Source organism: Hypomesus transpacificus, unplaced genomic scaffold (genome assembly GCF_021917145.1).
Source record: "Hypomesus transpacificus isolate Combined female unplaced genomic scaffold, fHypTra1 scaffold_107, whole genome shotgun sequence".
Lineage (NCBI taxonomy): Eukaryota > Metazoa > Chordata > Actinopteri > Osmeriformes > Osmeridae > Hypomesus > Hypomesus transpacificus.
The window spans coordinates 591625-617589 of NW_025813698.1; the positions used below are offsets into that span (position 1 = coordinate 591625).

A 25965-nucleotide genomic window follows, 5' to 3' on the forward strand; every position below is an offset into this window, starting at 1 on the left:
TTTTTTCAAATTCCTGAACAAATAAAAAATAAGCCCCTTGGTTATTAAGGTTATTTCAAGGACATGCGCCTCTTTATGCACTCAAATGGCCTGCACACTCTCAACCAACTCCACACAAATTAAGTGGCAGTTTGGGCATTAATGAATTCTGAATTAATATCACCCCTTCGATGTATTCTTGCTTTTGACAGAGAAGTTGCATTTTCAGGACAATTGTCAGTGATCACAGTCTGCATAGACTGTGCAGACTAGCCTATTATATTCTTCCCCTTTTTATGGCAGTTTGCTACATCAATCCAAACAAGTCATCAAGTTTGTTGGTTGAGCTGTTTTGACAATTTTCTTCTACAGCTCAGTACAAAGGTGCCGACTATTGAGTCAAAGTTAGTTATGAACCAGTGTCACGGGTCAATTTGTTCGAAACCCAATGCTTAGTGTGCATACATGGTTTCTTGATATCCATGAAGGAGCTTCAGTTTGGGAGGATTAGCCTAATCCAACCCAAGTAACCCAGATGTTTGACTGAATATGCCATTCTTTATTTCCAGTATTGTTCCCCTCGTTATTTTCATTATTCCATTGCCACAATGGGACCAGTTGACAGGAGTTAGATAATAGTCACCTGAAATGCTGTTCTTGAAACACAAGTTCAGATGTCTTTGATTTAAGATTATGCCAAATGTGCACCAAAAATCTATTTCTAAATCCTCAAGGTCTTTCTTCCAGAAATATCATAAACAGCAACCAAGCCTTTCACAGCCGTTTATACATGATCCCTGAACATGCTTGCATGTTAACAGCTTTACTAAAACCACCTGTGTGGTATGAACTTGTTTTGTGTCTTTACCCATGCGTATAGCCTAAACCCAGCAAGCTACAGAAGTCTAGACTGCTAATCCTTTGAGTGTGGACACTGTCTTTTATATTACGACAATGAGAAGTTGAAATCCTAGATCCAAGAGTCTGTTAAAAGTAGGGAGGGATACAGCTTTTATGATAGATAACAGGTGATAAATGAAGCTACTGAAACCCATTCAGATATTTCAGTTGAGAGAGTGCCAACATAAACAACAGTTCAGTGCATTGACATGCTAGTGTAGGTTCAATTTCCTTTGCCATGAGTTAGCAGAGATTTACTGTTCATTCACTGTTGTTATACAACAACAACAAAAATGTGGGAATGCTGCATTAAAATACTAAACTACATGTCCCATAATGCCTTGCAGAATAAAAAAGAAAAAAGAATCCCCTGCAGGGGGACCCGTGGCAAACATGTCGTCATTGCGCAGATCAGTTTGAACCAAAAGCGGAGTGACCTTCCTCGGGTATCAGTAGAGAGGCAGTACTACTGAAGCAATAAACCGGTGACAGCTCACCAGCCCACCGCACTAGCCTCAGAAATGAACAACAACTTAGCCGGAGACGAAGTAGGGTAAGATGAAGCTAATGTCCCTGGAATTTGTCAAAACTGAACAGAAGTCTTAGAGCTAACCATTTTCTATCTACTCTTTGTAGCGAAATTAAATTAGCTGGCAAGCTAGCTAATTATTTCTGACTTGTCACTCTCTCTGCTAGCTAGTAGCTTGGATGATGTCTGTCATTTTGACAGGTAGGCTACGGTGCAGCTAGAGATGGCTTGGCTAGTTTGTGAAGATAGAAGTGTAGCTCAAGGCAGCTGAAAGATAGGTTACTTGTAAGTTGGAAAAGTACTTACACTAGCTATAATTAAAGCTAGAAATAAATGTTTGTGGATAGGTAGTACTACAGTAGAAGCGTAGCAGTCTAGCTATCCCTCGATAGCCAAGTATGTAAGTACACACTATCTCATCTTGCAAGTGCAATCTTGCTGGCTTGTAAGTTACTTGATATCTGACTTAACCAGCTACTTGGAAATTAAATATGATATAAATGTAGTTAGAATATACGTAAAATGTTTCAGCTTTCCTGTCACCACTAGCTACAGTAGCTGTAAAACGGTAGCTGACATCACTTACAGCTACCCACTAGCTAGGCTAGTTTGCCAACAAGCTAGTGTGCTAGCGTGTAACGTAGGAACCTCATTCGCTCAGGCAGACAGGACATTTAGCGGGCATTTGATTGTGAGGATGAGGGGCAAAAGAAAGAACAGTGAGGAGTTATACCGATACAAAATAATGGCTTTCTTGTCACTACCAACAATAAAAAAAAAAAACGAATGTTACTATTGCCGCTATTTTGCTGTAAAGAAATTTAATTCACTTATTTAGCTAAACCACTGTGTAGGATGAGTAGGAGCTGCAACGTTAGCTTTCGTTCGTCAGCTACGCTTACATTAAGAGCTAGTGTGTGCTACTGCAATTTGTGGTTGATTGGGTTTAGGTTTTTGAACTACTGTACTCATGTTAAATTGCTAGGCAGTAGCGGTGCATTTTAATTTGAGCTAGCTAATACTTTTATTGCTAGTCTATTGCTTGTCATCTAAGCAAAGTCTTTTCCACCTTGATGGTTTTCTGTTTACTTGAGTTATAAGCTACTAACTAATCAAATGCTGTATGGTTTAGCAGCAAACATAAAAAATCTGAATACGTGGCAGGAGTTTTAAAAACAATAACTTAATTGTTCGCTCAAGTCACCCGTAAGTCTTCGAGTAAAACAAGGTCCCAATGTTACCTCCTCAGTACTAGTTGTCCTTGGAGCAAGTCTAACGAACTACTGTCAGCTGAACAGTGGGTTTGTAGATTTGGACAACATTATATCGGTATCATTCTCAATGCATCAACGGCTGCAGACATATTGTCACTGCTTGTTTTATAGTATTAAAACAGTTTACCATAGTGCGATTGAGCGTCAGCAGAAGTCGACACATGCTTTTATGGTCTCTTGAAAAAGATGGCTACATGGGAGATGTTTTATTATTTTACACTGGCCAGTTTGACTTTATATGATCTTTGTTATGTTTACATAATGGGACATTAGTTATATTTTATTTAGATGTTGTTGAGATCTGTGCTTTTTTCTATACTGGCAGGAAACTTTTTGTGGGTGGCTTGGATTGGAGTACCACACAGGGTGAGTAAACAGCTTAACTTGTGGGCTAAATGCTAGATTTAATTGCATAGAATGGACATCTTGTGAAGTACTCTTGTGAAGTGCAGTGTTACGCTAATTATTGTTGCTTTCTATCTTTTAAAGTTTGAAAACAAGTTCAATTTTACCTCAATAATACACTAATTATTGACAAATTAGCATGTTATTACATAGCATTTTCAGTTCAAACCTGCACGCATTTCTCACAAATGTTCAGACCATGCCTCAGATGGGTTGTCTATAGCCTCAGGCACCCAGAGCTCTTCACTAAATCATGCTTGATTGGGCACTGTGTGTGTGTGTCTTCACCACGCATGCCGGCAGTTCTATCCTGGCAGCATTTAAAGTTAAGCGCTGTGGCTACAGAAGTGATTTTCTGCACTTGTTTCCTTGGTGCAATGCTCCAGGGCTTTCTATGACAAGAAAAGCAATTATGAAAATTCACTGAAATGGTTTGTCATTTTTGAAACATGCATGCCCTGTCTTGTGAGGACATGTATATGCAAAATAAAATGTGCAGATAATCCTTTATTACTCTTTTTTTTTGTGTAGTTTAATATTTGAGACAAATAAGATGTGCATGCACTGTAAAATAGAGGTACCTAATTATCTGTCAATTGCCTCACAAAGGTTGTTTGACTCATGTTAGTGTGTTCTTTTTCTATCAGAGACTTTAAGAAACTATTTCTCACAATATGGAGAGGTAGTTGATTGTGTCATCATGAAGGACAAAACAACGAATCAGTCTAGAGGCTTTGGGTTTGTCAAATTCAAAGATCCAAATTGTGTCCGGACTGTGCTGGAGACCAAACCTCATAACCTTGATGGCAGGAATGTGAGTAAGCCCTGTGATGCATATGTATATATATTACAATTTTTTTTTATTTCATATTAAGACACATGTTGATGATAAGGGTTCTGTACTTAGTACAGTTTCTACTAACCATTGTCTTGAGTGAGAAATTGTCACCTGCTGGTTTGCAGAGGTTGTTTATTGGTTGACATCTGACTGTTGGGTGAATGGCATATTGTTCCTTGTAAGAGTAGTATCTATAGATATGATATGCGTTATTGTACACACTTAATACCTAGGAAGAAGCAATACAAATGTAAGTTAAGTGAAATACATTACCATGTACCATAAAGTACAATTTGCAAAGTGGTATGTTGCAGATACATGTCATCCATGAAGTTAAATGTTGATGTCACATGATGAAGATTTGTTGGAATAATTTGATGGGGGTTTCAAGCAGGACTAAGCTGAATAAAAAAAATGTCTCCTGTCAGATTGACCCTAAACCATGTACTCCCAGAGGAATGCAACCTGAAAAAACTCGATCCAAGGATGGCTGGGTAAGAAGTGCATTTCATTTTGTGTAGGCTGAACAGAAATAGGGCACCAAATGTATCCCTGTTTATCTTGCTTTCAAGATGAATAGTACTTACTGTAATGTCCTATTTTATGTTGCATCTCCAAATGAAATTAATCATAATCATGTATTTATTCAGTGAGTTATTATCAGTGTAATAGATTATTGTACAAGCCATTGGATATTATGTGTGAAATGTGCCTTGGTAAGAGATGGGGGCACTGGTGCATTGTGATCTGTGGAGACTAGTGCATTGATATGACATGTTAAGAATTATACCCCAGGGCTGTAGGAGAGATACTAATTCCCTATCTGATGCTTTACTAGATGACTGTAGATGACAACAGGACTTTCTATTTGGCTTTGTAGTCATGTACATTATCTCTTCTTTTTTTCCCCAGAAGGGCAGCAAATCAGATAGCAATAAGTCAAAGAAGATATTTGTTGGTGGAATCCCCCACAACTGTGGTGAACCTGAACTCAGGGACTATTTCAATAGATTTGGAGTGGTAAGTCCTTGTATTGAAAAATGTGTAGTACTGCATAGTGGTCCCTTTATTAACCACAGACTTGAGTGTTTGCTGCATTGACTATACCCAATGACAGAAACTGCCCACAGGAAGGTCACTGGCAAAAGAGCAAGTGCCAAATGCCATCATATCGAGATGAAAACTGATAACACGTTATCAAGCTGAATATACGAATTAACGATTACAGTTTTTGTCTGTGCACCAAACGTAGCCAATGTATTCCTTTGTTCAATTCAAGGTCACAGAGGTGGTAATGATCTATGATGCAGAGAAACAAAGGCCACGAGGTAAAAGCTGATCTTGTTTTTCTCTTCCATACCTCCCATCTTGAATCTCATGACAAACTATTCTGACCCAAAGAGGAAGAGAAGCCCATTCAGCCCTCCACCCAAATTAGAAATGACCAGTGTTCTCTGACTGGTGCAACATCATGCTCATCGTTCATTCACACGTGCTGCAATGGATGGCACCCCTCAACCACTGAAAAAACTTTTCCCATGCAACCAGATCTGCATGGTGAGAAAGTGAAGAGAAAGCATTGACATAAATTCTAAACATTGTAGTGTCCTCTCATGACCTTGTGGGACAGAATCAGCCTCTGCTGCAATTTAAATATTTCAGTTTAAGGAAAAGGCAGTTCATTTACTCAGTGTCACATGGCTGGGACTGAATCATTAGGCCTATCTCAGCATTTATGAATGTGCTGGTCTATACTGAAGGTAATGTTAAAACCAAATTATATTAGCATCTGTAGTAGGTTAGTGCTTGATTTATTGTTTCCATCGTAGAATAGCGCATGGATATTGCACTAGACATTCAATGGAACATATGTTAATCTTTCCTTTCACATTTATTGAAAATGTTTGTTAATGCCTTATTTGACACCCAGAATTAAGCTGGTACATAGGGTTTAACTTGCAGAAATGTTGTCGAAATAGAAACATTTCCCACAGATTGAAAGCTTGTACAGGGTGATTGAGTCAAGTGTTGCCAAAATATTCACAAGGTAAGAGTATAGTCTAGTAAATATTTACTCACATTTACTGTCAAGAGTTTAATAACCTGACAGTTCAAATGACAGCTTTAATATATCAGGTTGTTGTGTTTGCTCAGAGCTGTTTTCTTCACTTGTCCTACCTATCAAAAATGCAGGGGTCAACAGCCCACAGCATTGAATACACCTCTTCTCCTTCAGTGCTCACTAACCTCTATTGGGAGAAAAACAGAATACTTTGTCATTTGGATTTGCATAGTGAATTTACAACAATAACAACATTTACATTGTCAAGAATGTCAATTTAATTTCTTTTTAAATGACTAAAATGACAATTTAACATTTTGTAGTGAATTAAGTTTTATTTGTTTCTGTGTAGACATATATTATATATTTTAAATGGCATATTAAGTGTTTTCCCATATGTAGAATGTAAAGTATTTTTGTAAGTAAGCCCTTTCTATTTTTCTTTCTCTATCCCCTTTCTCTTCATGAATGGTTTGAATGAGATTAACCGTCTTTTTTAAGATTTGTCTTTTCTCCTTTAGGTAATTGTGTACAGAGTGGTATCACAGAGGTACAGGCCAGATGTAAGAGTAAAAAAAAAAGCTCAGACTGTCAGAAAATTGGGGTTTATACAAAGTGTAGATGGAGCACATTTATGATAGAAATGTACGGCTGTATAAAAAATATAAAAAAAACTTAAGGATTTAGTGGTTTGTAATTTTCCACCACGTTTTCTACTCTGATGTGACCAATTTTCTTTTATATGTTTTTGAGTTTTGAAGTTATATGAAGGACAGGTCACAAATAGATGGTATTTATAGTCACTGTTTATACTGGTTCAAGAGGCTGGGGACGATAATATTAGGTTTTCAAAAATCTCTAGCAATCCCAAAGGATTGTTATTGGAAGCAGGTTAGCTCCCAAGTGAAGATGTTCTACCAACCCAATTCTGCCACTAGAAAAAACTTTATCGAATTGGTTCACTGCAGTGCGGTGCTGCTACAGAACTTATGCATGCTTAAAAGCATTTAGCAGTTTTTTTTTCTGTAGTGGATGTTTATGTGGAATGAACAACTTCCGACATACCTTCAACGTAAATCGAACATTTTCAGTTATAGATGGAGCTGCATTAAAACATTGTTTTGAGATTGCAGTGCCTTTTGTGTTGGTATATGAGAAGAATTTAGAATCACAATAGAGCAGGACTGCAAGTACAATTCAATATGAGAGATGATATTTTATGACAGCTGAGTAATTATATTCTATATGTTTTAAGGCATCTTTGTATATCTCCCATGCAAACTCTGACAGCACCATTAGTCGCTTATTAGTAGAACCAAAAGGCCTATATCTCTGTGTTGCTATTGTGAAAAGTATTCTAGTAATTCTCCATTTTAGGCTTATCCTGGCTGACTCAAAATATTAAACAAAATTTGGGAAAGCTTGGAGAAAGCTTCAGACATTGTACAATTTCCGTTTTTCCATTTGTGTTATGCATTAACAATGGCTGCTGCCAGTGTATGCTGCACAGCAATATTCTACAGGGCAGATCAAGGTGGGGTTTGGATGAAACCGCAAATATAAACATCTAAACTACTATTACACATAGTTACCACACCTTATTCCTGACATGGAATCAAACTTTTACATTTAACATACCTGTAGATGAATTGAGCTTCAGTTTATTATAATAATAACACGTTACAAGTATTATTTGACAACGTGAATTGGATGCGTAACTTCCTTAAGTCCCCCAGTTTTGTGCTGTGCTGTCAGCCTGCGACATCACCCAAACCCCAGGAGCCTCCTGCCCAGTCTTGATCCCCATTTCGCTGACCCCAATACTGTTCTTCATCTTGTGTTGTCACAACGCCCTGCTACCTTGATTCACTCTTGGTCGTTGGCTAGGTTTTGGATTTATTACTTTCGAGGCCGAACAATCAGTGGACCAGGCTGTCAACATGCATTTTCACGACATCATGGGCAAAAAAGTGTGTAGTTGTAGTTTTATTTTACCCTCGAGATCGAACGGAGGCTTGGCCGATGGGAAGTGTTGTTTGGGGCCGTAACCTTCTAGTTACAGCTGTATTTCCAGGGGTCACCAATGGGCCTGGTGCCTTTGGCTCATAGGGTTCAAATGATCTGTATCTACTTCACGACAACTTCATTACAAATGTACAAACTGAATTGGTTTCATAGTACTCACTGTAGTCATTCCAGTTGGCAATGTCACATAGATTCATTTCATTATGGAGTTTTCCTTGTTAATTCTAAACAATCTCAGTCAACATTTTAGATGACAATGACTTAGTTGTCTTGTCCTTAAAAAAAAAAAGACTTGGTCACCCCTCTGAAATATTACGTACAACTTCTAGAGTCGCCCAAGGCTTCGTTTACATTGACCTCTCCTTTAGGTTGTAAAGAGTATTTGAAAGCCTTTACTTTAAGAACGACAGAATACTTGGTCTGGCTTTTGAGATTCCAGGGTGTGGCCTGAAATTAAGCATAGTATGGGAACTAGGTGATAAGACAGAAATATTCAGTTTAAACAGTCACCTAAAGGATTGGTCTTGTTTAAGTTCTTCCCCCCCCCCCCCCCGATTATTTTGTTGACAGGTCACTTACTTTTTGAGTTATTTGATACTTTCCCCGCCAACTTGTGTTTTAAAATTTAAAGAAAAACCTCAATTAAGTGACCTCAGTTCCAGAGTCTCCATACTGTGTCGATAAATACTGAGAACCAAAATGGGTGGGCCCTGTTCAAAGGCATGTTAAGACATATCAATGCACACAGTGTTTGAGGGAAAATAAAGCTTATAGCCCCCATTATTAATTGGATCTCAATGGAGCGTTTAAAGCTAATTAGATGCCTGAATTCACAGCTATGATACCAGCAAAACCAGTTTGAAAATCTTAATGTAGATTGCTATTCAGTCATTAATAATTTGTACCTTTGACAAATGTTAGTCAAATGCATCCTCTGAGGAACTATCATGTAAAAGTAAACGCAAATCGTTTCTCAAATATGGTTATTCCTTATAACATATATTTTATCTATACGTTTAAATTGATATACAGCATATAAAGTTAGACGTTGAATTTAATATCTGACCTCATTGTAAGATATGAGTTATATGTGGCTCTTTAAGTGAGGACCAGTTTCTCACCATCGTCTTGGCAAGTCTCCTTCACTTTGTCCTGATTTCCAGTCGGTATCGAAGTTCAATGTAAGCTATTGTTCTTGAGTTGACATTACCTTGCGCTGGGACTTGAGGGAGGCGGGGTGGGGGGGAGATATGTTACAAAATTAGAAACTGGAGCACATCAAACCGCACGACAAATCCCAGTTCTGCTGGTGGGGAATGTGCAGAAGTCATGGCATCCATCACTCCCAACCGTGATGCCCGCGGGACAAGGCCCAGGTAGCAGTGCTCGCGGCGGGCCACTCATGGAAGCATGTGCGTGTAATTAGGTCGACAGAGAAGGAAGAGGGCAGGCAAAGGAAGTGGCACCACCTTAAAGCTTGTGAGAATTTTATGATTCATTTTCCTCATGCAAGGTGACCCCAATAATTCAACCCTTCTCTATTTCAGTCCTACCCCCCCCCCCCCCCCCCCCCTAGTGTCAACCCATTTTTTTTGCTCTGGTTAACTGCTGGTATCTCTGTGGCTGCGTACCGCCATGAAAGATTTTATAGGCCATGTAGTGATATAGCAACGTAAGCCATATTGGATGGCAATGATGGGGTTTTCATTTAAGCTTCTTTGACTATTACTTACTCTAAGCTTCGATACTGCATACTTTTTACATAAGCACAATGTTAATTAGTGCAATTTAATGGGAGTATCAGCCAATCAAGTATTATTAACATTTTCTCTTGCATTTGACACGGTATGAAGATTCCTTTCTAAATTGACTTCTAAGACTGTCTATTAGTATTATCTGCACGTTTCACTGTTATATCAAATATGCAAATATCTTTCTACATTCATCTCCCTCTGAAATTCTACCTGAAGTTAAAATAAAATTTGAGATTCTTTAAGCGTTAGCCGGGGGTAAGGTAAGTGTTGACATTACATTAGATGTTTTATCTACATTTAAAGGGCACAAATTAAAGGAGACTGGAACTTTTTGTTACTCAGGTACACCTTTAAAAGCCTATAAAAATTGTAACTATTACTCTTGAAATCTATTCAAATGTATATTTTCCATGCAAAACTAAATTAAACATGAGCTTCTTGTCAATAAAGTACCTGAGAAACATATTGTTATACAACTCCCCCTTTACACAAATAAGTACCTACAGTATCTACATAAAGCAGCCTTATACTGGCCCCAGATAAAATGTTAAATTAATCTCTTGTCATGCCCCCTGAAATCTTAAGGCAAGCCTTAGAATTACGTGCCATCTGGTAGGGAAGGGATTTCTATGATTTAGTACTGGTGTTGCATATCGTGCCCTTCCCGTCCTTTGTCCAGGTGGAAGTGAAAAGGGCTGAACCTCGGGATAGCAAAGCTCCTGGCCAGCTTGGACCTAGCCAATGGGGACCCAGAGGCATCTTGAGTGCAGCCAATGGTTGGACAGCACAACCTGCCCAAGGCTGGCAACAGAGTTATGGGCCCCAGGGTGAGTGGGAGAGAAGCCCAGAGATCAGAGCACGACCTGTTCTCTCAGATAAAGGAACATGGACATTGTATTTAAGCTTGGAAGAAAGACGTTAAGGGTGTTAAAATGTGTCAAATTCAGTTCCAACATTAACATTGCACGTCTAGGTCATTGTTTCACTAGTGCTCAGGTTAGCATGAACATTCTTACGTCCAGGTTGTTTCAGCTGTACTTTGGTGAATCTTCAACTTGGTCAGTAGTGTTACCATCTTTGAGTTTGTGTTTTAATATTCAAACTTTCTTCCTAGGAGTTTGGGTGTCAGCGGGCCAGCCTATAGGTAGGTTTTGTTCTGTGTCCCTCGCACGAAATATTTCCCTTTTACTAGTTGATTAGCATCCCTCTTGTTTAACACATAACTGGAAAACAATGTTATTCACAGATTGATTTTCTCCCATGTCTCTTTGCAGAATGCTTACATAGAAAGTATTTTATCATAGCCTTCCATGTTTTGTTCTTATACCAAAATTTGGCATTAACAAGTGTTACTCGCAATAGCTGAAGTCACTGAGGTATTTTACTACTTTTGAAACATTTCCTGCCTCTGTTAAGGCGAGGTCTTGTATCATGCTTCAGACACTACACCTCTAACTCCACATCAGTAGAGGGAAAATAAACATTCAGGCTTAACAGCCACCCTTCTCACCCCTGCTCTGTAAACAGGGAACACATGCTCCAATACACAAGCAATTTGTGGCAGTACGAATGTGGTAAGAGACTCTGCCATGTGCCTTATTTGGTGTGTCATCACAGGTGGGTACGGCCCCCCTTTATCTGCCGGTCGTGGAGCCCCTGCACAGCCCCCTTCACCATTCAATGCATTCCTGGTCACAACAACCCCGACAGGGGGCTTCGGGGCACCTCAGGGCTATCCGCAGCAAGGATACAGCACACCACCTCAGTTTGGTCAGTAACAGCAGCGTATTTGAAATGCAAACAGTATAACACCCAACCGTACAAGAAGATATACATCCACACAGAGCTGACGGATGTTTCTGTGGTGATTTAGGGTACAGTTTTGGTACGCCTCAGGGTGACCAGTATGCGCCACAGGGAGTGCCTGCCCCTCCCACCACTCCGGGATCCGGGCCTCTAGGGTTCGCCCCTGCCACCACACCCACTCAGGACATGAGCAAAGCCCCCACGGGACAGCCCGACTTCCCCTACAGCCAGTATGGTGAGTAGAAGCAACATGCTCTACAAGATGTCTCCTGCCTCTCAACTCACTCCTCAACTGAAAAATGGAGTATCTAGTTGGTTGAAGATTTTTGATTGGTTGTGAGGACCAAACGCCCCAACCAGCCATGGCTTATCACTACAGCCCACCAACAAGCAGGAGGTTGCTCTTGGTTCCCATGTAGCTTTTAACGGCTTCACATGCATACACGCTTGCGCACATATAATACTGTAGGCCTTCCTGGCTCTGCTATGGAGCTCCCATAGAAGCCACATCATGCCCAAGACTCCTCCAGGTTTCCCCACCTCAGGAACATCCAGGTTGGCCTTCAAATGAATGGATTGGTAAGGAATGGTAGGTTTAAATTAGATCATCCTGCCTCGCAATGTTGCATTTGAGAGGAGTGGAATTCCCTCTGTGTCCCTCATAGATTATGGTAGATGTTTGGCTGCAGGAGGTTCCAAGTAGCCCATCATCCAGGACCCCCTGTCTCTTGGTGAATGAGTGTGCTGGCATTTGAGTCCTATATTTTCAATTCTACGGCTCACCCATCCCACTGATGTACAAGGCATGATCACTGGTTTCCATCATGCACACGTTGGTTACGTCTATGAACTATATACACGTACTGAATCAATTTAGGTTGAATGCCTCTCAAGTAATTTGACATTTATAATAGAGCACTTATCTCTTGCTCTAAACATTGTAGTAGCAGAGTACCAGATTGTAAATTACTGTAATTTAAACAGGCCTATAGTCATCAACCTTGGGTTTAGGGGCTCCTGCTTGAAAAGCAGACTGTCCTACTCAAGCTGATTAACATTCATTTATGCTGACCAATTCAGGCCCACCTTTCCACAGTTTTTTTCCCCCTCTTGTCTCTGTTATATTTACCCACAGCAAGTGATAATGGAAGGATATGACACCAAATCTAAAGTCTTGCATTGTTTTTGTAGCAAGTGATGAAACTATTTACTACTTGTAATTGGTAAACTATTGATTACTGTAACTTGTTATAGACTACCATCCTGTTCAGTGTGTCATGCTTGTGCTTTGCCTCCATTCTGCTCCTTGTCATTAGTGTTGGCTGCCTGATCAGTCATTTAGTACAATAACCACCCAGTATATACCCACAGGCAGCAAAGGGCATTCACCCTACATGTTTTGAATTCCAGATGGATCTGAGCCATTCATTTGAACAGTTTTAGAGCAGTCGCAGGAAGGGACAAGTGTAAGTCACTGCCACAGTGGTGGTGTAGATAAAGGGGGAATCATGTTCAATGTAGGCCACTGGCCGGTATCTGGGTTCAGTCAACCTGGTCTCCTCATCTCCCTGATAGGCTTGGGTAACTACCCTCAGGACCCCTCTGCCTACGGACCCACGCGTCCTTCTCACAGTTATGGTCAGGATGAGCAGGGATATAGTGCAGGTAGGTGTGAGCATTGTCTTCTCCAACCACCCCGAAAAAAGAAAAAAAAAAGTAGCATATTTTTCAGTACATAGTGTCATGTACGGTAGCTGCAACTTCTGTGTTTCCCAACGTCTTTCTCGTTTATTATTTGTGTTTGTGTTTTACATGCACGTTTTGGGTACGTGCGTGTAAAATATGTTTTCACGTTCAGAGTGTACTGAACTATGGCTATGCATCGTTTGTAGTTTATGAGATGATCATTTTGAAGGACAACATGAACAACCAACCCAGATTGAGTGGCAAATTGTAAACTTTTGATTGAAGTCTGAGTTGCATCATCTCATTCCCCATAGTGGCTGTAGCCTAGTTCATTATACCGTGAACATCCACGTATCTTCTTGGTCCACTCTCTCTCTCCCTCTGCATTGCTTTGCTAGTATAAAAGGATGATCTAATTCTGTTCATGGCACAGTTGTTCAATGCAATGGCAGTCTATTAATTCATTGTTTTTTCTCATATGCCATCTCCTCATCAAAGGGAAGTAATGTGATACAGCGACAAAAACACCTCTGGCCGGGGAAATTAGAAACTAAATTTCTATCTGATTTTTTTCTGTGGTCATGCTAGGTCTGTGCCTTGGTCTTCCTAATTCTTTTTTCCAGCTTTGGAGCGCTTTGAGCACCCCATGAGAAACTTATTTTGTATTCTCCTACCATTTTTGTCCTTTCATTTCAGTTGTCTTTTTCTTTCTCTCCGTATTGTCCTAAATGGGTTTTAGATGGTACAGTCTTGTGTTCATTGGATGTCTATGCAGTTCCCTTCCTGCCTCTCTGACCACTGTGGCAACAGGGAGATGGTGCCATCCAGTGTCCATAATGTAAAGCATCTTTATGCTTGTTGCACTAAGTATTTGAAAATATTGTTTTTCTTGTTTTGAAGCCTCTAACATCAGCATAATTTCTATGTATTTAAACAAGACGAATGATAACTAAATTAGAATGACTTAAAATGTGTAATTCCTGGCTGGTTATCTAAATCGTACCATTGTACGAAGGGGTAACTAAATTCAAGAAAGAAAGACAATATTTGATTTTAACTTTAGAAGTCATTAAATCTGTGATCGGTTCTGTATTTATTTATTTTTCTTTATTGTGTTTGTCTTTTACTGTATTTATTTATCCAAAGGAACTGTGAGAAAGGTTTTTAGGCACTTGTGATGATTAAGCTCCTCTTTCTCTGTCTATGTACCTCATCCTTTCAACAGGTTATGGTCAGGACCTTACTGGGTTTGGCCACACCTTTGCAGATCCTACCCAGCAGACGGCGTCATATGGGGCCCCTGCAGTACAAGCCGCTGCTGGACCCCAGGCCACAGCCACTGCTTTCGGCCGAGGACAGAATCACAACGTACAGGGCTTCCATCCATATCGACGCTGAGACTTCAGAAGGTCACAGCAACAAAGCGTTCAGTTCAAAGTCAGGGAAACGTGTGTTCTGGTCATAAAGAAAAACTGGATTTCTGGATTGTTATTTGGAACAAATGCACACAATTTGAGAGAGCAAAAGCAACTCATGAAACCAGGGATTCCACCAACTCACTTCTGTTACAATTTCACTTGATGTAAAAGAAGAGACTTTTGCATAAGCTTTTGAGCGTCAACATGAAAAAACCTTTATTTGTCCCCCCCCTTGTTTTATAGTAGAACTTTACTACTTTGCAATAAGTTTTGATTGTCTGGTCAAACACTAGCACAGAGAATATATATATAAACAGAGACATATGTATATTTATGGTGGATACAGAAAAGAAAACAGGGTCTCAAGTTTCCTCAGCTTTAAATTCTAGGGAAAATGTTTTTATTTTTCATTTGGTCAATTTTGTTTATTTTCTGAGCCTTTTTATTTTAAAGTTTGTTTAAAATGGGAAATATGAATATATATTATACACAAACTGTGCAATTTTTTAAAAGAGAATTTTGTACTATAAATGTACACTTTGCTTATTTTTTATTTAAAGATGTAGACTTCCCTCAGGTGGCTGTTCGAGTGCATTTTGCACTTATGCAAAAAGAAAGGAAAACTTATTTCAAATAAATGTTTTAAAGATATGCTTTTGTTGGTGTCTGTAATTTTTGTAAGCCATAAACTTTTGGTTCTGCAAATTTACTGACCATAATCTAATTAAGTTCAAGATTAAATATGGTACAAAGGAGTCGATCTTAGAGACTATGACTTTGGCTATGATTAAAAATAGTCCTGATCTGTATCTAGCTATACTTGTTTTGGGTAATAGGTAATAGAGTAGCCCACATTGTGAGTTGGGATGAGTAATTTTAATTAATGAGATAACGGAATATTGAGAAACAAAAAGTACGAATTTCAAATACTTAAACAATTGCATAATAGTGTCGCTAGTTTTATAAGGGATACATTTCATATTGAATTATTAGTCCATACTTAAATTAATTTAAGAACACGTCAAGAATCTTGAGAGTTGACAGGTCGCTTTGTTCATGGTACCAGTTTCCGTGAGAGTGTTGTCAAGCAGTAGTGAAACTGGCCTCGATAGTCCCAGAGAATAGTCCTTAATTGCATTTCCGGTTATGCAAATTAGCCTTCAGAATATGAGTCTGTCCTGAGATGTGCCACAACTTGTGGGTGTAACGAGTTATCGCGGATATCAAGTAGAGCCAAATTCAAGAGTTTGTTCATTAAAAGTGATTATGGTTATGCATATAAAAAAAATACGTATCAATCTGGTTATTTGTATTAAGATGTAAAACAAGTAACTGGACTATTAAAAAAGTGCTAAATCACAAATGTAAAAAACGAAAACAACTTTTGTTATTATTACAGTATTTGTTTTGACCAATTATGACACATGATTTATTTAGGCCAACTAACAGAACTTCAATTCTGAACGCTTTTAACTTCCTTTAGTCAATATTCAACATTTTCATGTCATTATTTTTAGTTGACCATCTTTTATTATCTTGTTCATGTTTTGTATTGTACTGTATAATTATATTCCTATAATTATGGGGGAAATACCCTTTATTTCAGACTATTCAAAAACAAAAAATACAGTTGGTCTTGTGTCCTTTATTCTGAAAACATTTGGAAGAAATCAACCGGAAATGGGATTCCTCATTGAGGCTGGCTTCACCCTGCTTTGTCAAGCTAACTACAATTAGAAATCTTTGTTACAGGCAAAGATTGTCAGTCGTTATGATCGGTTACAGAAGATTTTGACAAATTTAGAAAACGGGTTGGATATTAGTTCTATATCTGAATACAAAATATAGGGCTGAACCTGTAAGTACAAAAGCTGTTTATGTGCCCTGCTAACGCTAGCTGTTTGCGTTAACTAAACCATCTCCAGTGAAGGTATCTCTCTTAGCTCGCTACTACTAGCGAGCTAGAGCTAGCTAAATTAGAGTAGCTAGTCTGGCTACCTAGACCATCTGACTGGTGGTGGTTAATCTAGGTAATACTTTATCATTATACTAGAATTCAAAAAGCAAACGTAAACTAAATTACCATCTTAGCTAGCTCGTTCAGTGCATGTGGACTGATTGAATTGCGGTGTTTTTTGCCCAGCCGGGTTGATATGACTCGGGGGCTACCTGTTTCAAGATTCTCGTCAGCTAGCTACTAGTCTAGCTAGCTCCGAGTGTGTTGTCATGCTAGCTTCGTTAGCTAGCTAGTACTCGGCTTTCTCTTCTTAGGTTTCTCAGTGTCGAGGAAGCAGATTAGCTTGTAACGTTAGCTTGCTAATAACAGCAAGCTTCAGGAACCAGTTCGCCCATTTATTACAACTGAAGAAGTAGGGCACAGTTCCTCAATTGAGTTTGAAGCTATCCAACCCGAGTTAGCCGCACTGAATGAAAGCTGTGCTCTGAATAGTTTGACAACTTAGCTCTTTTTATTGTTAGCGAGCAAATGCATATTTTTCTGGCGTTCTATTCTTCCTTTAGACAGTTAGTATCAGTCATTTAGTGAGCTTTTTTCAATCTAATGCTATGATTAAGCTCTGTTTCCTTATGTTAAGCAGGTGTAGGCTACATAACTTGTTGTGTAAATTTAGTAACAACATAGAAGGAGCTTGATTTTGACATGGCTGTATGAGTGGCCTAGCTATTTGGCCATTTCGTCATTCGTGCATGTTTGAATATAACATAGTTTTCGGTGATTTACTTAAATAACAACATAAGCACTTCAATCAGGCCTACTGTAAGTAGCTTAACCCACAAAATGTAGAGTAACAGCATAACATTCCCCATACTCATAACATATATGCGTTAAAATATTTAGCAGGGAGATGTATGTGAGTCACAGGCAGCCACAGAGAAGGAGCAAGAGAAGATTTGTCAAAATAGTTGAATGCTGTGCCTCAATGAAGCAGCCGAGAGGGGAATATCCTAAAGATGCCTATTTCTTCGGTATAGCAACAGTTGCTGGAATACAATAACAAGGAGCTGTCTTTGTTTATCTGGTTCTACTACCAGTGTGGCTTATAATTCAATATTCTTTGCCAGAATGGTTTTCTATCAGTTCACTCGGGGTGTTGTGTGAGGTAAGACTTTGTTGTACCACCTTGCAATTTAGATAGTCAAATAATTGTATTATTATTTTTTTTCCTTAGGTTATCAAATCTGGTTCAGGCTTGTTGGGTGGTTGATGCATAGAGTAAAGAGGGTGAAACTTGAAGACGAAACTCAAGGTAGTTGTAAAAGGTATGACATAGATTTGCTTTGCCTGTATTTTATTCAGTAAACTGCACCGGAAATTCAGAAAAATATACGCTGTTGTCTGCTATTTACATAAATCATCTTATTATTTGTTAATACACACTATAATAGTATTATCTTATTATTCAAGAAGCTTAGTTAAAGTTCCTCCTGTGTTTTGATCTTTAGGAATGCTGTAATAAACCGTTTTTTGGGGGGTCTGGTTATTTCTGTGAGCTCACCAGTCTACCTGTGCACAGTTACTCAGCTGTTGGGATGACTGCAGTTGACGAGCTCTCGGACAGCACAGAAGTGGTGGAGATGGAGGACGTTCCCACGCAGTTCTTTGTGGAGAAGCACACCTGGGACGGCCTGAGGAGCATTATCCACACCAGTCGCAAGTACTCAGGGATGGTCATCAACAAGGCCCCGCACGACTTCCAGTTTGTGCAGAAGCATGACGAGTCGAGTCCCCACTCCCATCGGCTGTACTACCTCGGTGAGTTCACACCTCCATCTTGGAATTCAACACCGTGTCTTACACCATGTAAAACGTACTTTCGGGTTTTCTCGTGTGGCATTTTTTCCCCCCCATTGTCGGCAGATGATTTTGAAAGATCAACCATTCACATGTTATGGTTTACATCTACCGCTTTATCTTTCCCATCCATGCAGGAATGCCCTATGGAAGTAGGGAAAACTCATTACTTTACTCGGAGATCCCTAAGAAGATTCGCAAAGAGGCCCTGTTAGTGTTGTCGTGGAAACAGATGCTAGATCACTTTCAGGTGAGCCCCCTCCTACCCTTTAACCCCGATGTCAGTGCAGTGAACTCCCCTTGGGAAACCTCTTCACACATGCACCAAGGGCTCTCTCTTCTGACACTACATTTACCGGAAGACGTTTGAGGTCGAGCTTTGCTCTGATTTGAACGCTCGTTCTATCGACGTGGGCACCTGCTGCTAATGTGCTCTTCTACACGGCTCGTGGGCTTTGTCGGCCTGGTCATTACACACCAGTTATTTTCTATGGGAAGGATGTAATGCAAGAGTATTCGCGGCGGAGCCCACGTCTCACTATCCCCCTCTCTCTTTTTCCCCTCTCTTTCTCCCCCTCCCCGCCCCCGTCTTTCTGTCTCTTTCTTTCGCTGTCTTCCTCCCTCTCCTGCTCTCCCCGGCGTACCTCAGGCCACCCCTTACCATGGGGTGTACTCCCGGGAGGAGGAGCTGCTCCGGGAGAGGAAGCGACTGGGCGTGTTTGGCATCACGTCGTACGACTACCACGCCGAGAGCGGCCTCTTCCTTTTCCAAGCCAGCAACAGTCTCTTCTACTGCCGCGATGGGGGAAATAATGGCTTCATTGTGAGTAACAGACAGGAAAACCGTCTCTGGCCCTTCCTGTCAAGGTTATGGCACATTGTGTTGTCCTGGGTTCACTATTGCTATGGTTATGCGGAAGGAAACCCAAGCAAATCTCCTGGTTTGTTGCCAGTAGTACCTAAATCTTCCTACTTGAGCGTAAAATTGTAATGCTAAGCACACAGCTCATAGCCTGTTGTTTGATCTGGCCCCACCTAAGCCTTTTCATGACATTTGTGATATGTATACATACACAAATTGCCTGTCAGAGTCATCTGAGATAGTATTGCAATTGACCTTTGTCTGACAACTATTGGCACACTGCTACTTTTGTTTGGACTTTTATAGTGTACTGTAAAACAGTCATGCATGCTTAGGTTCTCAGACCACAGTTTGGGGTCCTCATCCCTGAAAGTGTGATTTTTAGCAGGCGTCCCCCATGAAGCCTGTAGAGATTAAGACACAATGCTCAGGCACGCGCATGGACCCCAAGATCTCCCCAGGGGACCCAAGCTTCATGGCTTTCATCAACAACAATGACCTGTGGGTGGCCAGCATTGAGACCGGAGAGGAAAAGAGACTCACATACTGCCACAAAGGTGGGTGTTGACTGGAACTAAAGGGCTCCGATCAGATTTCTTGCCAGCCTATTAACTCTCGCCACCATTGAGGTCCTCTTGCTTTAAGTGTTTTTTACTGTGTTCATGTTGTGGTCATTAAAGGGCTAAATAATGTGAAGGAGGACCCCAGGTCTGCAGGCGTAGCCACATTTGTGATCCAGGAGGAGTTTGATCGCTTCACAGGCTACTGGTGGTCCCCAGCTGCTCCTGAAGGTGAGGGGGAGGGGGGGAGGGGGGAGGGATTACACAGGCTGACAATTGGCATCGTCAATACCCGTGTGAATACATTCACCCCTCTGATTAGATGGAACGTGCGTCGGGAAGGTGTCATTAGTTAGGAGTATGTCTATGGTATGAACAAAGTGGTTTGCTTCTCTCTCCTCTCTCTCTCAGATTCGGATGGAGGGAAGACCCTTCAGTTATTGTATGAGGAGGTGGATGAGTCAGAAGTGGAGGTCATCCATGTCCCATCCCCCGCTCTGGAGGAGCGCAAGACTGACGTGTACAGATACCCTCGCACAGGTTAGCTTCCTGCCGATGACAGCCCTCTCACGTTGACCTTTTTGTCATGACTGTGCTCACGTGGCTGACCGACTTCACAAGTGGACTTGTAGTTGTGTCCAAACACCGGAGCCAATGGGATACTGACGTTTTCATGTTTTTCAGGGAGCAAGAACCCTCAAATTACTCTCAAACTGGCAGAAATTCGAACAGACCACCTAGGCAGAGTGAGTAGAGTTATTTTTGTGGTCTTTTTATATACATTAACACATTATAATGGTCTCCACAAAGTGAGAGCAACATTTGAACTCTCTCTCTCCGTTGGGCAATGCATGCTTATATATCTTCCTCTGGTTTACCGCTCAGATTGTGAGCACACAAGACAAAGAGCTGGTTCTCCCATTCGCCACCTTGTTTCCCGGAGTAGAGTACATTGCCCGAGCTGGCTGGACAAAAGACGGCAAATAGTAAGTTGGTATTTCTATGGGGACATTCTGCCATGTAAGAAAACGCATTCATATATAAGCACTCATTCATAGCATTGCATTAAGCAAAGGCACCAAACCTACTTTCGGTCAACTGGTGTTTTTGGTAGGCATAGGAAATCCGAATGGAATCTAAAACTCATTACTTGAGGTTTCATCTCACACTTACCCGCAATCCGGTCTGCTCTCACTATTGTGCTACCGGCTGTTAATGAATGGCTAACTACCCACTCCTAGGGAACAGCAGTTGTCCTAAAATCTCTGCCAAGGCAAATGTTTCTGCAGCCAGACACCCATCACCAATACAGCCATCTAGTTCCACGAGACCTACCTCCCTTGCCTCAGACAGAACTTTGGAACTGCAGAAAAACTTTAATATTTACCCCAACTCAACTGGATCCAGTTTTGGGGTCGGAGCGGCCTGAATGAGTGAAAATCCCCCAAAACCACCATAAATGTGTTTTGTACTCAGCCTGCCCTTCTCCCGTGCTCCCTAGTGCATGGGCTGTGTTGCTGGACAGGACCCAGCAGCGCCTCCAGCTGGTCCTGCTCCCCCCGGCCCTCTTCATCCCTGTAGCAGAGGACTCCGCCCAGCGAGAGGAGAGCGTGGAGGCCGTGCCCGAGGGGGTCCACCCCTTCATCATCTACGAGGAGACCACGGACATCTGGATCAACGTGAGTAGCCCAGGGCCAACTCGGCTTGGGTTATCACAGGTTATGCTGCTGCTGGAAAGAACAGGTCGTTGCTACTTTGTTTATGGGTATAGCTCATTGGTAGAGCATTTGACTGCAGGTCGAGAGGTCACAGGTTCAATTCTGCCTTTGCACATTGCTTTGCATAATAGCATCTGCCAAAGTGAATACCTCATTCACATACGATCAAAAGTAGCTGCTTCCAGTTGTATAGTATATCATTCCCACACTTGGTTTAGAGGAAATGGTGTCAATGGTCGTGTTTACTTACATTTAGTCATTTAGCAGACGCTTTTATCCAGAGCGAGTTACAGTAAGTACAGGAACATTCCCCCGAGGCAAATGGGGTGAAGTGCCTTGCCCAAGGACACAACGTCATTTAGCATGTCCGGGAATCGATCCGGCAATCTTTTGATTATTAGTCCGATTCCTTAACCGCTCAGCCACCTGACTCCCTGACTTCTGATGGCTTTCTGTAAATATTTAGCTTTTTTCTTTCCCCCTCCCATGAATTCTCCTCGGAAGGTCGACCATTCTTTTGATGATGTTTTGTCTCACCCTCAGGTCCACGACATCTTCTATCCGTTCATCCAAACCAATGACGACGAGATCACCTTCCTGTGGGTGAACGAGTCCAAAACAGGCTTTTGCCACCTGTACAAGGTCACCTCCCTGTTACAGCAAGGCTGCTACCAGTGGGCCCGAGACTACACTCACTCCGAAGGTATGCCTTCGTCTTCTGACCCTGGACTGGCTTTCACAAGTCTTCATTTGTAATCGTAGAAAATTGAAATTTGAGCTTGTTTTCAAGGGCTTGTTGTTTACATTTAGTCATTTAGCAGACGCTCTTATCCAGAGCGACTTACAGTAAGTCAGGGACATTCCCCCCGAGGCAAGTAGGGTGAAGTGCCTTGCCAAAGGACACAACGTCAATTGGCTCGGCCGGGAATCGAACCGGCAACCTTCTGATCAATAGCCCGATTCCCCCATCTGACTCCCCTTGTTCCCTCCAGATGATTTTAAGTGCCCGATCAAGGAGGAGGTGACACTGAGCAGTGGGGAGTGGGAGGTGTTGGCCAGGCATGGCTCTAAGGTGAGACTCCAGGGGGGATCTCTAATCCGTCATAGCTGCTGGGTTCACAGCGTTCTGTTTCAACCCAACCTCTGTGCTATAGTAGCTCATTCACCAGCCTCTTTGGCAACGACAAACTGTTAGTGTCCTGTCCTGTACCGGAACAACAGATTGTCCTTTGTCTCCTGTAAAACGGTTTGTTCTGTAATCATATCCTTATCCTGTCACCTCCCCCCCCCCCCCCCCCCCTTCATTTAGATTTGGGTGAACGAGGCCACTAAGCTTGTGTACTTCCAAGGCACCAAGGACACACCCCTGGAGCACCACCTGTACGTCGTGAGCTATGACTCTCCGGGAGACATCATCAGGCTGACCAAGCCTGGCTTCTCTCACAGCTGTTCCATCAGCCAGGTACTGGAGGACGGAACCCTGGTGCCTGACGCGCATCATTAGGGTTTCACAGACACTGAACACTTCAGATTTGGCCCGCAGCCTGCCCCTTATCGTTCAGCCAAAGCATAGTGCTGTTGTTTGGGTTGTTGAATGAAACATGACGAAGCTTTGCCAAGATTGGCTTTAGCTACGGAGGGACCTTGGGGGAAAAATAGACAAAATATTAGTTACAATTAGATTGAACTGTGTTTTGAAAATCACCCCTAATGCATGATGATTCTATTTTTGAACCTTGTTTAGGCATAGAAAGGTATGATTATAGACCGTTCAAAAATTCTAAATACACAAATGACATTTCTGAATACATGTATATATTTAGGAGGTTTACAAAGTCATGAGGATTTTGTTTACCTCCCTGATTCTCTTCTCTTCCACCTGTCTGGGTAGAACTTTGACATGTTCGTCAGCCATTATAGCAACGTTAGCACGCCTCCCTGCGTCCATGTCTACAAGCTAACAGGCCCAGAGAGTGACCCCCTCCACAAAGAGCCGGAGTTCTGGGCTAGCATGATGGAGGCTACTGGTAAGGGATGTTTAAAAGGAAATATCTGTTGTTTAAAATCTGTATATTTCCATGAACACATCTGTTAAACACCAAACAGTGACAAACACGACGCAGAGAATAATACAGTTGTACATTTTAACCAAAGATATGATCAACAGTCTATAGATCCTTTTGATGATGTTGGCCATTTGTGTTGTTTTCTAGGATGCCCCACGGACTACGTGCCTCCCGAAATCTTTAACTTCCCGGGGAAGTCAGGGTTCCAGCTCTACGGCATGTTGTACAAACCCCACAACCTGGTCCCTGGAAGGAAGCACCCCACAATCCTCTTTGTGTACGGTGGCCCTCAGGTGACAACCTTCCTCTCATCTGATACTTTGCTGTATTTGCAGGCCACTCATTTTGTAGTGTCGTTTGTTGATGGGATGGGATTTTTCTTGTATTTTCAAATAACTAGACATTGGATATTTGTTGTTATTTCAGGTGCAACTGGTGAACAACTCCTATAAAGGAGTGAAGTACCTGCGTCTGAACACTCTAGCGTCTCTGGGTTACGCTGTGGTTGTTATTGATGGAAGGGGCTCCTGTCAAAGAGGGCTGAAGTTTGAAGGGGCGCTCAAAAACAAAATGGTAAAAACTGCAGTCGAGTGTCTAGTCTTGTCTAAACCAGCCATAACCTTTTATCGTGGAATATAAAATAGGATCATAGTATTGTGAAAGGATTTTGATCACCTACCAGTTCATTTTCAAATGGCTTTTGTTCAGGGCCAGGTAGAGATTGAGGACCAGGTGGAGGGGCTGCAATACGTGGCTGACAAGTACAAGTTTGTGGACCTGAGTCGCGTGGCCATCCATGGCTGGTCCTACGGAGGATTCCTCTCCCTTATGGGGCTCATCCACCGGCCCAACATCTTCAAGGTACGTCGAGCCAGACTCCTGCAGCACTTCAGTTCAACAGAAAGCAGTCATCTCTCCCCGCCTGTCTCCAACTGTCTCCAACTTGTCACATAAGACTACATTTAAAATTGTATTTTTGGGGGGTTAGTAGATGCTTTTATCTTGACCGACAAACAAATGGTTAATAAAAATACACCACTCGGCAATCCACACAACTGCCTACTTTAGTGGGTGACAGTTCAGAGCCAGACAGTAATCCAGCCGCGACGTGGGTGGTAATTATGTTTTCAGCCGTCTTGACGAGAACAGTTTATTTGAGTCTTCCCGCCCCCCTCCCTGTGTCCAGGTGGCTGTAGCGGGGGCCCCCGTGACCGTGTGGATGGCCTACGACACGGGCTACACCGAGCGCTACATGGACGTGCCCGAAAACAACCAGCAGGGCTACGAGGCCGGCTCGGTCGCCATGCATGTGGACAAGCTGCCCAACGAGTAAGACACCACGGGGGCTGATTCTTACATTCATTTAGCACTAGGTTTAACACTAGGTCAGGAGAGGAGGAGAGACTGAACATGATATGAATAGAAGAAAGGATCTGTGTGAAAATAAAGCTTAATGCTGATATTGATATCCCCCCCCCTCTATATAGACCCAACAGGTTACTCATACTTCATGGATTTCTGGATGAGAACGTGCACTTTTTCCACACCAACTTCCTGGTGTCTCAGCTCATCAGGGCAGGGAAGCCATATCAGCTACAGGTAAGAAGCTGCGTTTTCTCTCCAGATCAAATACCTCAATGTACCAATGACTCAAGAACAACAGTGCATCACACATGGACTTTGTATCTACGATTCCCACTTGCTGTAGTGGCATAAACATAATCCCGTGCTCCCTAACTTTTGGGACACCCTGATATTTTACAGATTTACCCCAACGAGAGACACAGCATCCGCTGCCCGGAGTCTGGAGAGCACTACGAGATCATGCTGCTACACTTCCTCCAGCAATACCTTTAATGAGGGCTGCGGTGTATTGGACAGAGCCTCTCCCCTTCCCCCTGCACCCCTGGCCTAACCTATGTACCTATCTATATCTACCAGTCACCCTGTCTCCAACGACCCTACCCCCCCCCCCCCCCCCCCCCCCACCTACTACCATTTTCAAAAGAGATTTTATAAAAACCGCTGACCAACTTGCATCATGCCATGAGCCAAGAGACGACACTCACCAGTTGGGGAAAAACGGAGGAAGTTCGGCAAAGGGAGGATGGAAAAACCTGAAGCACTGAGCGTCTTGAGCTTTTACCATCTTGGAGTGGTTCATCGTTTATTTTATGTGCCACGCCCTGTAAGTGATTTTTTTGTTTTGTTATTGTTGTTCTGTAACACGTTGATGTTGATCTTTAATACTTTGTTGCCAAACGTGTCTTTC

The 25965-nt window shown here is 41.8% G+C and overlaps 2 protein-coding genes across 8 annotated transcripts; both read left to right on the top strand.

Moving 5' to 3' along the window:
* The first annotated feature begins 1303 nt into the window (after nucleotides 1-1303).
* dazap1 (DAZ associated protein 1) lies at nucleotides 1304-15327 on the top strand. Of its 5 annotated transcripts, none has more exons than XM_047050302.1 (13): nucleotides 1304-1432; nucleotides 3008-3048; nucleotides 3735-3901; nucleotides 4354-4419; nucleotides 4841-4945; nucleotides 5205-5253; nucleotides 7875-7957; nucleotides 10446-10593; nucleotides 10881-10910; nucleotides 11384-11536; nucleotides 11640-11807; nucleotides 13148-13237; nucleotides 14484-15327. In XM_047050302.1, exons 1-13 carry the CDS (start codon nucleotides 1401-1403, stop codon nucleotides 14654-14656), a joined length of 1305 nt encoding a protein of 434 aa, XP_046906258.1. In that variant the 5' UTR covers nucleotides 1304-1400; the 3' UTR covers nucleotides 14657-15327. The 5 variants fall into 5 exon arrangements, with proteins under 5 accessions (XP_046906258.1, XP_046906257.1, XP_046906260.1 ...); XM_047050301.1 differs by having other exon boundaries at nucleotides 1305-1432; nucleotides 4838-4945; XM_047050304.1 differs by lacking the exon at nucleotides 13148-13237 and adding an exon at nucleotides 13998-14096 and having other exon boundaries at nucleotides 1305-1432; nucleotides 4838-4945; nucleotides 14484-14572.
* Nucleotides 15328-16358: 1031 nt separating this feature from the next.
* Nucleotides 16359-25683, top strand: dpp9 (dipeptidyl-peptidase 9). 3 transcript variants are annotated; one of them, XM_047050308.1, is made up of 21 exons: nucleotides 16359-16534; nucleotides 17865-17955; nucleotides 18210-18448; nucleotides 18625-18737; nucleotides 19137-19310; nucleotides 19735-19906; nucleotides 20030-20140; nucleotides 20321-20449; nucleotides 20594-20655; nucleotides 20795-20895; nucleotides 21411-21588; nucleotides 22171-22330; nucleotides 22620-22699; nucleotides 22937-23089; nucleotides 23519-23654; nucleotides 23841-23986; nucleotides 24120-24266; nucleotides 24402-24554; nucleotides 24880-25022; nucleotides 25181-25292; nucleotides 25458-25683. In XM_047050308.1, exons 2-21 carry the CDS (start codon nucleotides 17900-17902, stop codon nucleotides 25548-25550), a joined length of 2658 nt encoding a protein of 885 aa, XP_046906264.1. In that variant the 5' UTR covers nucleotides 16359-16534; nucleotides 17865-17899; the 3' UTR covers nucleotides 25551-25683. The 3 variants fall into 3 exon arrangements, with proteins under 3 accessions (XP_046906264.1, XP_046906266.1, XP_046906267.1); XM_047050310.1 differs by having other exon boundaries at nucleotides 19738-19906; XM_047050311.1 differs by having other exon boundaries at nucleotides 17865-17942.
* The last annotated feature ends 282 nt before the right edge of the window (nucleotides 25684-25965 follow it).

What these genes read in the sequence shown, in the direction of transcription:
- dazap1 (XM_047050301.1), top strand. Translation starts at nt 1,401, where the DNA reads ATGAACAACAACTTAGCCGGAGACGAAGTAGG. An exon ending in CTTCCCCTACAGCCAGTATG is followed by an intron (nt 11,808 to 13,147) that starts GTGAGTAGAAGC and finishes TCTCCCTGATAG; the next exon opens with GCTTGGGTAACTACCCTCAG. An exon ending in TGAGCAGGGATATAGTGCAG is followed by an intron (nt 13,238 to 14,483) that starts GTAGGTGTGAGC and finishes TCCTTTCAACAG; the next exon opens with GTTATGGTCAGGACCTTACT.
- dpp9 (XM_047050308.1), top strand. Translation starts at nt 17,900, where the DNA reads ATGCATAGAGTAAAGAGGGTGAAACTTGAAGACGAAACTCAAGGTAGT. An exon ending in CCATCGGCTGTACTACCTCG is followed by an intron (nt 18,449 to 18,624) that starts GTGAGTTCACAC and finishes CCATCCATGCAG; the next exon opens with GAATGCCCTATGGAAGTAGG. An exon ending in GTACAGATACCCTCGCACAG is followed by an intron (nt 20,450 to 20,593) that starts GTTAGCTTCCTG and finishes CATGTTTTTCAG; the next exon opens with GGAGCAAGAACCCTCAAATT.